Source organism: Primulina huaijiensis, chromosome 6, assembly GCF_012295235.1.
Source record: "Primulina huaijiensis isolate GDHJ02 chromosome 6, ASM1229523v2, whole genome shotgun sequence".
In the NCBI taxonomy this organism is placed as follows: Eukaryota; Viridiplantae; Streptophyta; class Magnoliopsida; order Lamiales; family Gesneriaceae; genus Primulina; species Primulina huaijiensis.
In genome coordinates this window covers 15953449-15964875 of record NC_133311.1, presented here as the reverse complement: position 1 = coordinate 15964875, position 11427 = coordinate 15953449, and the positions used below count along the sequence as shown (strand labels likewise).

The following is an 11427-nucleotide window of genomic DNA, read 5'->3' as shown; positions in this document are numbered from 1 at the left end:
AAACATCCCTATATATGTATGTATGTATGTATGTATGCATGCAGGCAGGCAAGTCAAATTGAAGCAAGTTCAATTACAATACTTTTGAATCGTTCATAAAACTGATTTAAAGTCTAGTTGGGCTTCATTTTTGCATTGTCAAAATTTTAAATTGCCACAATCAGTTCGTTTTTCTTTGTTTGATCGTTTCTCTCGCAAAGTTGGGTCAAATTTTCTAGATTTCTTTGGGATTATAGCAAATATTGATTTTGCTAAACATGTTCTTATCAAGGGTCATGTAGAGGATATCTTTGGTCACGTTGTCCAGTTTGGTTTTTTTTTTTTTTATCCTTTTCAGTCAACTCTGATCGATTTTTTTCAACTAGTTGAGGTACACCTTCTGATATGGCTTTAGTTTTTTCGTCCTTAAGAATCTCCATTGGACCGTCTGTAATGCATATCACATGTCATCATCTTGTGCAGTTAGATTTGTCTGCATGCGTGTTTTTCAGTCATCATAATCTTTTTTTGAAAATATAAGATCTTTTTCAAAAAATGTCATTTGAGTATATGTATATCATAGTTCAAGAAAAACCATGTATATCAAAACACAAGCGTTTAACAAAATGGTTAGAAATAAATCAAAGTAGATAATAAATAAATGCTACGAAAATTAAAGAACACAATGATATTATAGATGTTCGGAGATTATCAAGTCTCACATCACTTATTTTTTTACTTAGGAAAAATATCACTAAAAGACTTTGATTAATACAATCTTTGTACATATTCATTTTAATTAGGACTTATTACACTGTCTCAATCGAAACTCTTAGTGTCATCACAACAAAGACACAAAAATTCGGTTTATCTATAGAACCTTTGGTTCAAACAAAAGGAAATGCAAAAAAAATTCTAATAGCTTGGATGGCTAGAGTTAAATTGGAGCATAGATTGATCCTGAAATGATATGATATGTAAGTTCAGCCAGTGATATGAGCGTTTAGATATATGAACAAAAGTGTGCTTGAGATCTTGGGAGAATGATGATTTGGAAATAATATGTTAATCAGTTTTCTTATATGATTATGTCCTTTATATACTAGAGGATTCCAACGGCTAGATTGGTCTTCAACGTTCTGAGTGTACTAGCCTCTGATAACATTTTATTTTCAACTTCTTTTCATCGTACACTGCAATAAATTTTTATTTAATGATTCTTCACTTTTTATGATTTTGGATCTTTTAGCTTCTGAAAAGCTGATTGAATCTTGACATTTGAGGAAACATTCATGTCAATTGAGAGTTGACAGGATACTGTACATAACACTTTATCTGATAACATCAAAAAAATTGAGTTTATTGTATTTGTTTTGATCTGTTAAAGTCTAACCTGTTGGGATGCAGTTAGAGTATGCCTCTGAATTTTTCTTTCATGGAGTGGTCCGGTCTAAGTGATGATCTTCTGATGATGTTTGCAGCTTGAGCAGTGGCTTGACTTGTCCAGCGGCAAAAAACCTATAAATACATAAAACATAAGCTGGTACCTGAAACAAATTGATGTCGTTTTTATCATCACTAGGGGTGATCACGGTGCGGTTTTGTGGTTTTTTTTTAAAAAAAATTAAACCGAATTGCCATATGAGTTAGTATTTTAAAAAAAATAATCACGGTTTTGCATGTAGAATTAGTCTTATGGTTTTGAACGGTTTCAGACGGTTGCGGTCGGTTTATTTTTTTTAATGAAAAATATTAGAACATATATTCTAATTTATTTGAAAACAACAACAATATAGAGTGTTCAAATGTAAAATATAGTTCAAATCATACAAAGATAAAACTAGATAAAATAATAATTAAGATTCAAAACAATGTTAATAATTTAACAAAACAACAAAATGACATTTACATTATTTTATCTTTTTTTTTTACTTTCAAACTTCAAATGAAAGAAATAAATACTCTAATAAAAGACTAATGTGAAAAATAATTAAGAAGAAGATAAGTTTTTTTTGTAGGAGTAATAATTTTGAAGAGAGTTGATATATAATGAATGATGAATTCTTTAATTGAATATGTTGTTTACAATTTATTATAATCATAGGCCAAATATTATGGTAAGTGGTTTAGGCGGTGCGGTTTATGATTACTATTTTTAATTGCGATTTTTATAAAATATTAGGAAAAATGGTACGGTGCAATTCGATTCGGGCTGTTCGAGCAGTTAATAAAAAAATTTGATCACCCCTAATCATCACCAAAACTTAGGGATTTTTAAAATGAACAAATATTCTGACGGTGTCAAATTTACAAAATCAATTAAACTGAGGCCACTATTTTTTTAGTTAATATTTCATTTAAAAGTTGTTAAAATAATCCAAAGAAAAAAATCATTATTAAAAGTAGTGAAATATCGCAAATATATTACAAATATCACCCCAATTAATTAAGGATTGATAAAGAGAAATTATAAGTGATTTTGAATTTTTACATTCTTATTTAGAATTTATGATTTAGGGTTTGAAAAGTATAAAAAAATCAAAATTTTATTATATTTTTATATAAATATTTGTTCATGAAAATTTACAACAAATAATTTTTTCTCTAATAATTTTAAACCGCATTTGAAAATTTTCATCTATGATCTAACTTGATTTATTTATAGAAAATTTAAAATTAACACTTTATTAATTTCATTAAATTAATTTCAAATTAATTGAGTTACATTTTAAATAAATCCAATATTTATTTGATTTTAAATACATTTTTAAAATCATTTCTATAAATCAAATCTATTCCCGCAAATCAAATCATTCTGAAAGGTGATTGTATGGCATAAAAGTATTGTGTATTAAAGTGACTGTGTGTTTCAGAGTTAAGTGTTTTGTACGGTATTATAATACCTAATACAACATGCAGCGAAAAATTTCAGCATACAAAATTTTACGTAAATAAAATAAGACACAAAGAATTATACCAAGTGAAGCACATTTGTATGGTAAAGAAAAGCTAACTCTTTTAACAAAGTGAGGGAGTAAAGTGCATCCAAAACATTTATGAAACCAAATAACCAAAACTACGGATGCATCATTTGTAAAGCCGAAAATTTTCTTGATGAACAACACACTAATCAACTTTATGATTTGGTGATTTGGTGTTGGTGTCTGCATGTCTTCAACACTCCACGACAACACAACAATATGTCTTGGCTTGAGCATTTGATATCTTTGATGTAAATCTCAATTCTCGTGCTTGCTCTTGCAGCGTCTCTCTTCTTTATAATATCTTATTATAATGGTAAATTTTATAACTTCGGCAAAATTTTTGCTTTAAATTTATTTATCTTTTATTCAAAGAGTAATAATGTTATATTAGCAAAGAGTACCACGATTCACGCTTCCAAAAAAACGTTCGAGTTGATGGAGTATGTGAACATTCGGTAACTGGTCAAGAATCTGATTCATCTTGTCAATACTTTCTCAAACGAGTCTGTCACACATGACTTGTCAAATGCGGTTTAACTAACTAACTTGGTTTGCGATCTACTACGTTAGGCTTACCTAGAACGCACCGAATTGTAGTGAAAGTGAGTTCTCACGGCATAAAAATAAATTAATAAATAAATAAAGAGCGCCATGCATGTGTGCAATACCTGTTATTGTACATGAATCTAAAATATATAATTTATTATAAATACTTTAATAATTCATGTTAAATTTAGCTTTTAAAAATCAAAGTAAATCACGACTCTAAATTTTGTTCAGGTGGTTTTTGAGGTGGTTTCTAACATTTCTTACTTTCCACGAAAGAACAAGGAGTGTACTATTGAAATTATGAAAAGATATCCACGACTCTTATTTATTAATTAATATAATAACAATAATCTATAGTGAATTATTCTATACTATACATCTTGATATAATTTTTAGAAACAAATATATTTATGTAAAAAAAATTTAACTGATTAATATACAAGCAACTCATGCATGATACCGATATAACAAAAAAATGCATGTGGGATAGTGATATTATATTGAAATGTACAAGTAGCTACACATATCAATCAAGCTGAGATAGAAATAGAAAAATTAGACGTGAACCTTTATTACACTGAGTTTTATTATCGATGTGTTTATAAAAGATAATCAATCGACCACTTCACTATAAAATAAAAAAATAAAATAAAAAAATATTGACGGATTACAAATTTTTATTTTAAAGTGAGATAATTGATCAATCATCTTTTACAAAACAAAATTCGAGACTAGATTTGTGTAAACTCATCCAAAAATTAGGGTTGGTGGGACAGTTATAAATATAAAAACCTAGTTTTTATATATTAATTATTCAAAATAACAGCAACTTGAATTTTTCTAAATACAATTTTTGTATGTCATTATCAACTATGATGTACATAAGTTCCTTTATAATCAATAAATATTATATATTATATTAATACTAAAATCATGTAGTACACATTATTTAAAAAGGATTGCACTAAACCTGTATGTGCTTGCTTGGAGACCTCACAAATCAATACCCAAATATACCAGTTATGCTTCATTAGATTTCCAAACCAAAGAACCAAATAAACTATTCTTGTTGAAGCTACACAAATTTACAGGCTCTCTTTGAAATTGACATCAATCAAACTGATAATAGGAAAAAAAAATTAAAAAATGGACATAAGGAACACCACCTCCAAGATCACAAGTTCGGATCGCGCGAGAAATTCAAGAAATAGCATCCAAGCAAGCCGAGCCCTTAAATATCGACATGCATAATTACAAGGCGCATATCTTAAAATTTTAAGAGATCACCATAATAGTATAACTGCACCCTAATAACCTAAGATGAAAAGAAGACCTTCAGAATCTACAGCAAAGAAGGCCTGATCTCCAACCTTTGTGTTTCCGGAAATGTCTCCTATCGGCTTTCGTCATTCTTACAGGACTGCTATTCCATTCAGATTGTAATCTGTAGATCAAACAAATAAACCAACACAACCAAAAATGTCAACAGGGTAGGAACTGTAAAGACAATGAGAAGAATTTTACATTGGGAAAGCAAATGATCGGCCACTGGCAGCACTGCCATCAGATCGAAGGGAGAGGCTCCCAGAATGTGCTATTGGCCCTGAAAAAGTAATAAGACCAGAAGCAGTGAAGCTTGATTCTCCCTCGTCATGTCGAAGTTGGCTTACGACTGAAACCTCATCAGAATTCTTATGCCCGTGGTTCATAGAATGTTGCTCTATACCTCGGCCATCATGAGTCATTTCGTTTTCCATGTCCTTGCTGTTGACGTGCTGAACTAGGATAACATCAGAGGACCTATCAGAATCCTCATTCTTAACATCAATGGATTGTTCTTGAGCATCTCCTGTGGCGTTGTCCTTAATGCTAGCGCATTGAGCTAACGAACTATCTGATATATTGTCAGCAGTTCCATCTCTATGAGCATGCACTTTTCCTGATTCAATAAAATGTATCTTTAAGTTTTCAGTTTGCTCATTTGTGTTGTTCGAGACCATTTGTTCAGGGGAATTGAAACTGAAGGTAATGCTTCCTCCTACTATCTTACTGTTGTACAATACGATGTTGGTTTCCATATCTTCCTTCGCTCCAGCTTCTGATTCTACTTCTACTGCCGATTCTGGAATCTTAGAACCTTCTTCTTCTGAAAAAATCTGCAAGTAAATTGCATGTGCATCTTAGCATAGTCTTGAGGTAAAATCAATTGAGATTTGAGTCTAGAACAGAATGCAGCATGCTATTGTAGAACATGACAAGTAAAATTACAAATAGTTGCTATCAAATTGTCTAAAACAAAAAATTCAGATTTCAGATCTGTATATCAAACAACTAACATGAACCAAGATTCAGATTTCAGATCTGTATATCAGACAATTAATATGTAAATGCAGAACCAGTGCACAGTTAGTGGCACATACTTCATGGTGCTGTTCCACAGCTTTATTTCCCTCGGCATCCAAAGATTTGAGAAAAGAACTAAGGAAACTCAGTGTACCAAACTCTTGAATGGGAAGTTTGCTATCTACATAAGATTCCTTTTTTGAATTATCGCTAACAACACAGTTTGTTTCACCTACCTGCATTGAGTCCTCCATTTCACAATTTTTAGCACTGTCAACAGCAGACAAGTTTCCTGAGGGTGATTTTGACCTGCATTGAGCAAGTAATTCATCATAGCTCACTCCAATATTTCCACATTCAGTCTCACCAATGCTTCTGGTATTTCCTAAAGATGCCGCCTCTAATCCATTTGATATAACAAACACATTGGCGTCTCCCTCTGCACCAGGTTGATCATCTTTACAACTTTCGATCAAAATTTTGTCCTTTGTAGGCATCCTTTCATCAATGCATATGTCCTTCACAACGTGAATATTAATCTCTTTGTCGCGTACATTCAACTCATGTGATTCACATTCCAATATGTTTTTGTCAGCACAAATGTCGGAATCTTTCTCCAAGTCTGAAGTAGTCATTTGTGGTGAGCCAAAATCCCTCGATTCACTTTTCTTATAGGCATTGAATAATTCAAGAGCTGGGCTGCTCTGCAACTTTTCTTCGTCTTGTGCTGCAGAAGACTTTCTAGGAGAATCTAACCTTCCACGTTCACAATTGTTTGAAAGATCACTAACAATATTTATGTTCCAATGCTTGTCTCCACCATTTCCCTCAAATGCAATAGGATCATTTGTCCTTCTGGAAACATTTATTTGGCATACTCCATTACCTTCAAAGGCCAGGGGATATGCTTCCTTCCCAAAACTTTTAGAATCATAAAATGTTGCATTATGATTTTCCTTCAAGTTCATCTTTTGCTCTTCTACATCGAAGACACTGTCATTGCATTTAAATGGTTTAGAAAAGGCTTAGAAACAAAGACGATGCAAAAACAAAGGCTTAAAATCTGCAGGACAATTCCCTTCTCACCCATTCAGGAATTTGGAAAGGCATAGAAGTACTCGGTTAGTTAGAAAACTTGTAGCATGAAAAACTAATCGAGATTAAATTTTAAAAAAACGGGCACTACCAAGTTTCAAAAGTTAGAGCGGATGAAAAACGACTAAAAAAATAATGTCATAACAGATCACATAATTACAATATGTCATTGGTGATTAAAGTAAAAACAATTTGCCAAAACAGAGAACTAAATATATTCTACTGAAAGCCAGTAACTTGAGAAAATGGTCCGCCCCGAATGAGTAGAATCAAAAGAAAAAGTAAATCAAGCACATACATAGCAAAGGCCTCATGATTCTAGCAGTTCAGATTTCTTGACTACTAGAGTTAAATTTGAAGGTGAATATAAATATGGAAAACATAACTTCCTAACTGATTTCTTTAACTTTCGTAGAGTGAAACAGTAAAAGTCACAGCTTAGAATTTTTAAAATGTACCTGGATATCGTGAAAAATACTGTTCGAAACTTTTGAGATAAAGAAAGAATAAGAAATTAACCTTCTTTTCTTGTTAACTTTCTTGAACAATATACTTATTACTATTTGGAATCTTCCCTTCGTCTAAAGTAAAAGAAGAGGACAAGAAAAAGTCACCCATTCTTCAAACATCCAGCAGCTAAAAGAAGACATATTACTCACACTTTAAACTTTTTTATTTCTAAGTCAAAACCCCAATCCCCACATCATTTGTCCTCTACCTCTCAGATCTAAACTAGACCCTAATTTTATATAACTTTTTTTAATCTTTTAAGTTTTTAACCATTCCATGATCTCACTTACAAAAAGAGAACAAAGTCTGACAGATTTTGTTTCATCAAATCTCCGAAATTTTAAAATGCAAAAACGGCACCGCCCATCCAAAACCCCCCATGTAAAAGAAAACCAGAAAATCAAATTCAGAAGCAAAACCCACATATTTTCCCCCCACGTAAGTAAATAAAAAAGAGCCCAAAATTGAAGTGCCTGAATTACCCGCTCGATCAACATCAAGAAACAGACTTTCCCCCTTTCCGATTTCACAAAATCCTGAAAATTAAAAATAAAATAAAAAATCACTTCGATGTTTCAGAAATTAATCAGTTTAAAAAAAAACTCCAAAAAAACCCAGAAGAAAATAAAAAAATATCACACCTCCAAATTTTATCACAAACGAGCGACTACCAGACGAAGATCTAAACAGCAAGAATCAACAACAAACCTCAGCTGCGATTCAGCTCCTTAAACAAAGAATTTGTACGCATCAAAAGAAACATCAGCCGCATAAACGACACATCATCACGCCGTTTGATTTGCTCAACGATACAGAAATATTTTAGATACAGATAGATACACTCCTCTTCCTCTGCAGAGAGATTCCTAGAGAAAGAGAGAGCGAGTGAAATGGATTTGCGCTGTACAATACATGCTTTGTGTGCGTAGACAGCGATCAAGCGATTATAGTCAACACCTTCCGCTTCTCTCTCTCTCTCGGCGTAGATACAGAATCATGTATGTATAACAGTCGGGTAAGAATTGGACCAGTGTGGTGTCGGTTTAAATTGGCATTTGATATTGGAGGTTTTCACAATAAATATTATGTTACATAAATGAGTTTGGTCCGAAAGTCTCGTTTTATAACATTAATATTATAAAATGTCACTCATTTTTTGGACCAAAATTAGAGTAGGTATCGTTTGTGATGATCTCACGAATTTTTATTTGTGAGACGGGTCAATGCTACCGATATTCACAATAAAAAATAATATTCTTAGCATAAAAAGTAATACTTTTTCATGGATGAACCAAATAAGATATCTGTATCAAAAATACGACTCGTGATACCGTCTCACACAAATTTTGTCCCAAAATTAGTAAATATATGATATCTCATTGATGGACACGAAAATATATACGATAAAAAAAGACATAATATCAAAGTCTGACTTTGGAATTGGTTGTTATAATTTTAAAAAAATTGAATGGAACAGAATTCTTTATTTTTAAGGTGGCAAAAAATATTTTTTTAAAAAAAAATCAAGTCAAAGGCGAAGCTACACTGAAATTCCATTTGTTACTTATTTTATAATTATTATTTACATCAATGGTGGTATAATCGTGTTCAATATGCTCTAAGAATTGAAACTGTAAGGTCTCGAAGTTTTGGGTTTATTATTATTGTTGTTGTCGTCCTCTTCCATCCAAAAGTATTAAATACTTAATTGGTCATGGCATCTCCCACGCGATCTCTTGCTATTTTAAATGAGTTAGTGCTACATATAAATCAAGAATTTGTATATCAATTTTTACAATCATCTTTAGGATGACAATAAAAATAGAACAGTTACAACTCATTTCTCTGGAAATCGTTTTGATGAAATTTAATTTTTCTCGCCGAAGAAAAAGGAAGTTATTTTAGTCGAAATTTCCGTGATATATTGAATAAAAATCTATGTTATAGTAGATATAATGTCGATGTATTGATACATAGGTGTACATTTAGGATTATTCATTTTAAATTGTAAGCTTAAATCTGAAAATATTTTTGGCATCCAATATATTCTTCTCACACTCAAATGTTTTTAATCATTTAGCAATCTAAGTGTCACGTGTCGACCGTTCTCATCACGTGGATATTTATTGTTCCCAAAAACTTTTGGTTTTAGCAATATGTTATGTTTAAGTATCATTATATCATAAAAAAATTTATAATTTAATCAAGTTGGTGCTCAAAATATAAAATTTTCAAGAACATATTACTCGAAAGTTCGTTATTATCAGCCTAATTTAATTTAAATGGCGTTTTCAATTTTACTCGGTCAAAATGTTAATTAACATATATTTATGTCACAACAATCGGTTACTTTGTAAATTATTGAAATTCAATTTTTCAGTTTTTTTTTTAAAAAAATGAAACACGGTGTAATAATATTAGTGCTTGCGAATTATTACAGCAGATACGAAGAACACGTGTTTGTGTGTGTAATTTTATTTTATTTTTTTAAGGAAAATATTTATTTAGTTTTTAAACGGTCAAGTAGTTGAGTCCAGGGCATGCAAGTTGCTAGTTGACTAAATATTATTTATACTTAGTCAATGTATGGTTGAGTAGAGATCAAGTTTTAATTAATTAAAGTAAAACTACCAACTCATCATTTTAATTCATACTTCCTCAAAATTAAATCGAATATTACATTTATATTTCTACTGTAGTTTACCTAGAAAATATATTTTCAATCTTTCCAAATCTTATAAATAATCATTATCTTTAATTCAACTTTCATCACTACGAGAAAACGGCATGTCTCTTACGAGACAATCTCACATAATTATATTTGTAATATAGGCCGATCAGATATATACATAGAAGTGTAAAAATATTTTCGAAATAAAAAATAATATGTTTTTATGAGTCGGTGAGCAGAAGATTTGTCTCACAAAATTAATTCGTGGGTATAGATGACAATGGGTCGGGTCAGCAATAAACCCGTCCCGACGGATAGGTTTAGACATGCCTAAACGGGTCCCAAACAGATCCAAGGTAGGTCTCAGTTTTAACCAGACCCGCCCTAGATCCAAGATATATGGCCCCAATTTAACCATTTTTTATTTTGTATTTGAAAAAAAATACGTATAAAAAATTAATTTGATGGGTTCACTAGTCGAATTCGGATTGTACCTGCCAAGTTCAAGGGGAGGGCGGGGAGGGTCGGGTCTCACGTTTTACCAAACAACCCTGAGACAATCTTATTTGAGTTTTTGTTATACAAAAATCACTCGATTATCGCATGTTATTGATAGCAACCCAAAGATTTAATAATGTTTAGTTAATCGTGCATGAGTGAGAGTAGTATTGAAATAGGTCACCTCTTGTGAAGTTTTTGTGTCTCAAGCTACTGACGTTGCACCACTTGATCTGGTTGAATAGATGGGCCGTAAAAGAGAGATGTCATATCTTAACGAGCAATACTATCCCTACTGAGAATAATCGCGACTGTAGAGAAAGGGTAAGACTGATCTCCAAGGGATATGAGACAACACCAAGAGATAGACATACACCTCTCCAAAATCATGTGCCAAATAACTCGACCCATTAGCACCCAATTGTGCACTATGCGCTCCCATGAATATAAGAAAATAAAGTTGCTCTTTGACTAACAACTATAGCTTATTGGGGAAGGGGGATGTTGGCCTAATGGTATGTGTTTGATCCTAACAATTGGTATTAGAATGAATTCATGGGTTCCAAGTCTCCCAAAAACCTATTAATTATATATTTCTTGGGTAATAAGAATGTTGAGTAGCATACATGGGTGATAATAGTACTAAAATGAGTGATCTCGTGGGAAGTTCTAGTGCGTCAATCTACTAACGTTTCTTCGATTGATCTCGTTGGCTAGGTGAGTGGTAATATTATTTGTGTGTGCAATAATTGTCTTGTTGGGATAAAGATCAAAACTTGGCGTTTAGTCTGTTGTACG

The 11427-nt window shown here is 31.9% G+C and overlaps 1 protein-coding gene across 7 annotated transcripts; it reads right to left on the bottom strand.

Moving 5' to 3' along the window:
* Positions 1 to 4525: 4525 nt before the first annotated feature.
* LOC140979706 (uncharacterized) lies at positions 4526 to 8476 on the bottom strand. 7 transcript variants are annotated; one of them, XM_073445248.1, is made up of 6 exons: positions 8102 to 8475; positions 7934 to 7996; positions 5933 to 6848; positions 5563 to 5668; positions 5037 to 5451; positions 4526 to 4956 (listed from the first exon to the last, which is right to left on the bottom strand). In XM_073445248.1, the coding sequence occupies exons 3-6, from the start codon at positions 6821 to 6823 to the stop codon at positions 4848 to 4850; spliced, it is 1521 nt and encodes a 506-aa protein (XP_073301349.1). In that variant the 5' UTR covers positions 6824 to 6848; positions 7934 to 7996; positions 8102 to 8475; the 3' UTR covers positions 4526 to 4847. The 7 variants fall into 7 exon arrangements, with proteins under 7 accessions (XP_073301349.1, XP_073301351.1, XP_073301345.1 ...); XM_073445250.1 differs by having other exon boundaries at positions 6092 to 6848; positions 8102 to 8474; XM_073445244.1 differs by having other exon boundaries at positions 5037 to 5668; positions 8102 to 8476.
* Between the last annotated feature and the right edge of the window lie 2951 nt (positions 8477 to 11427).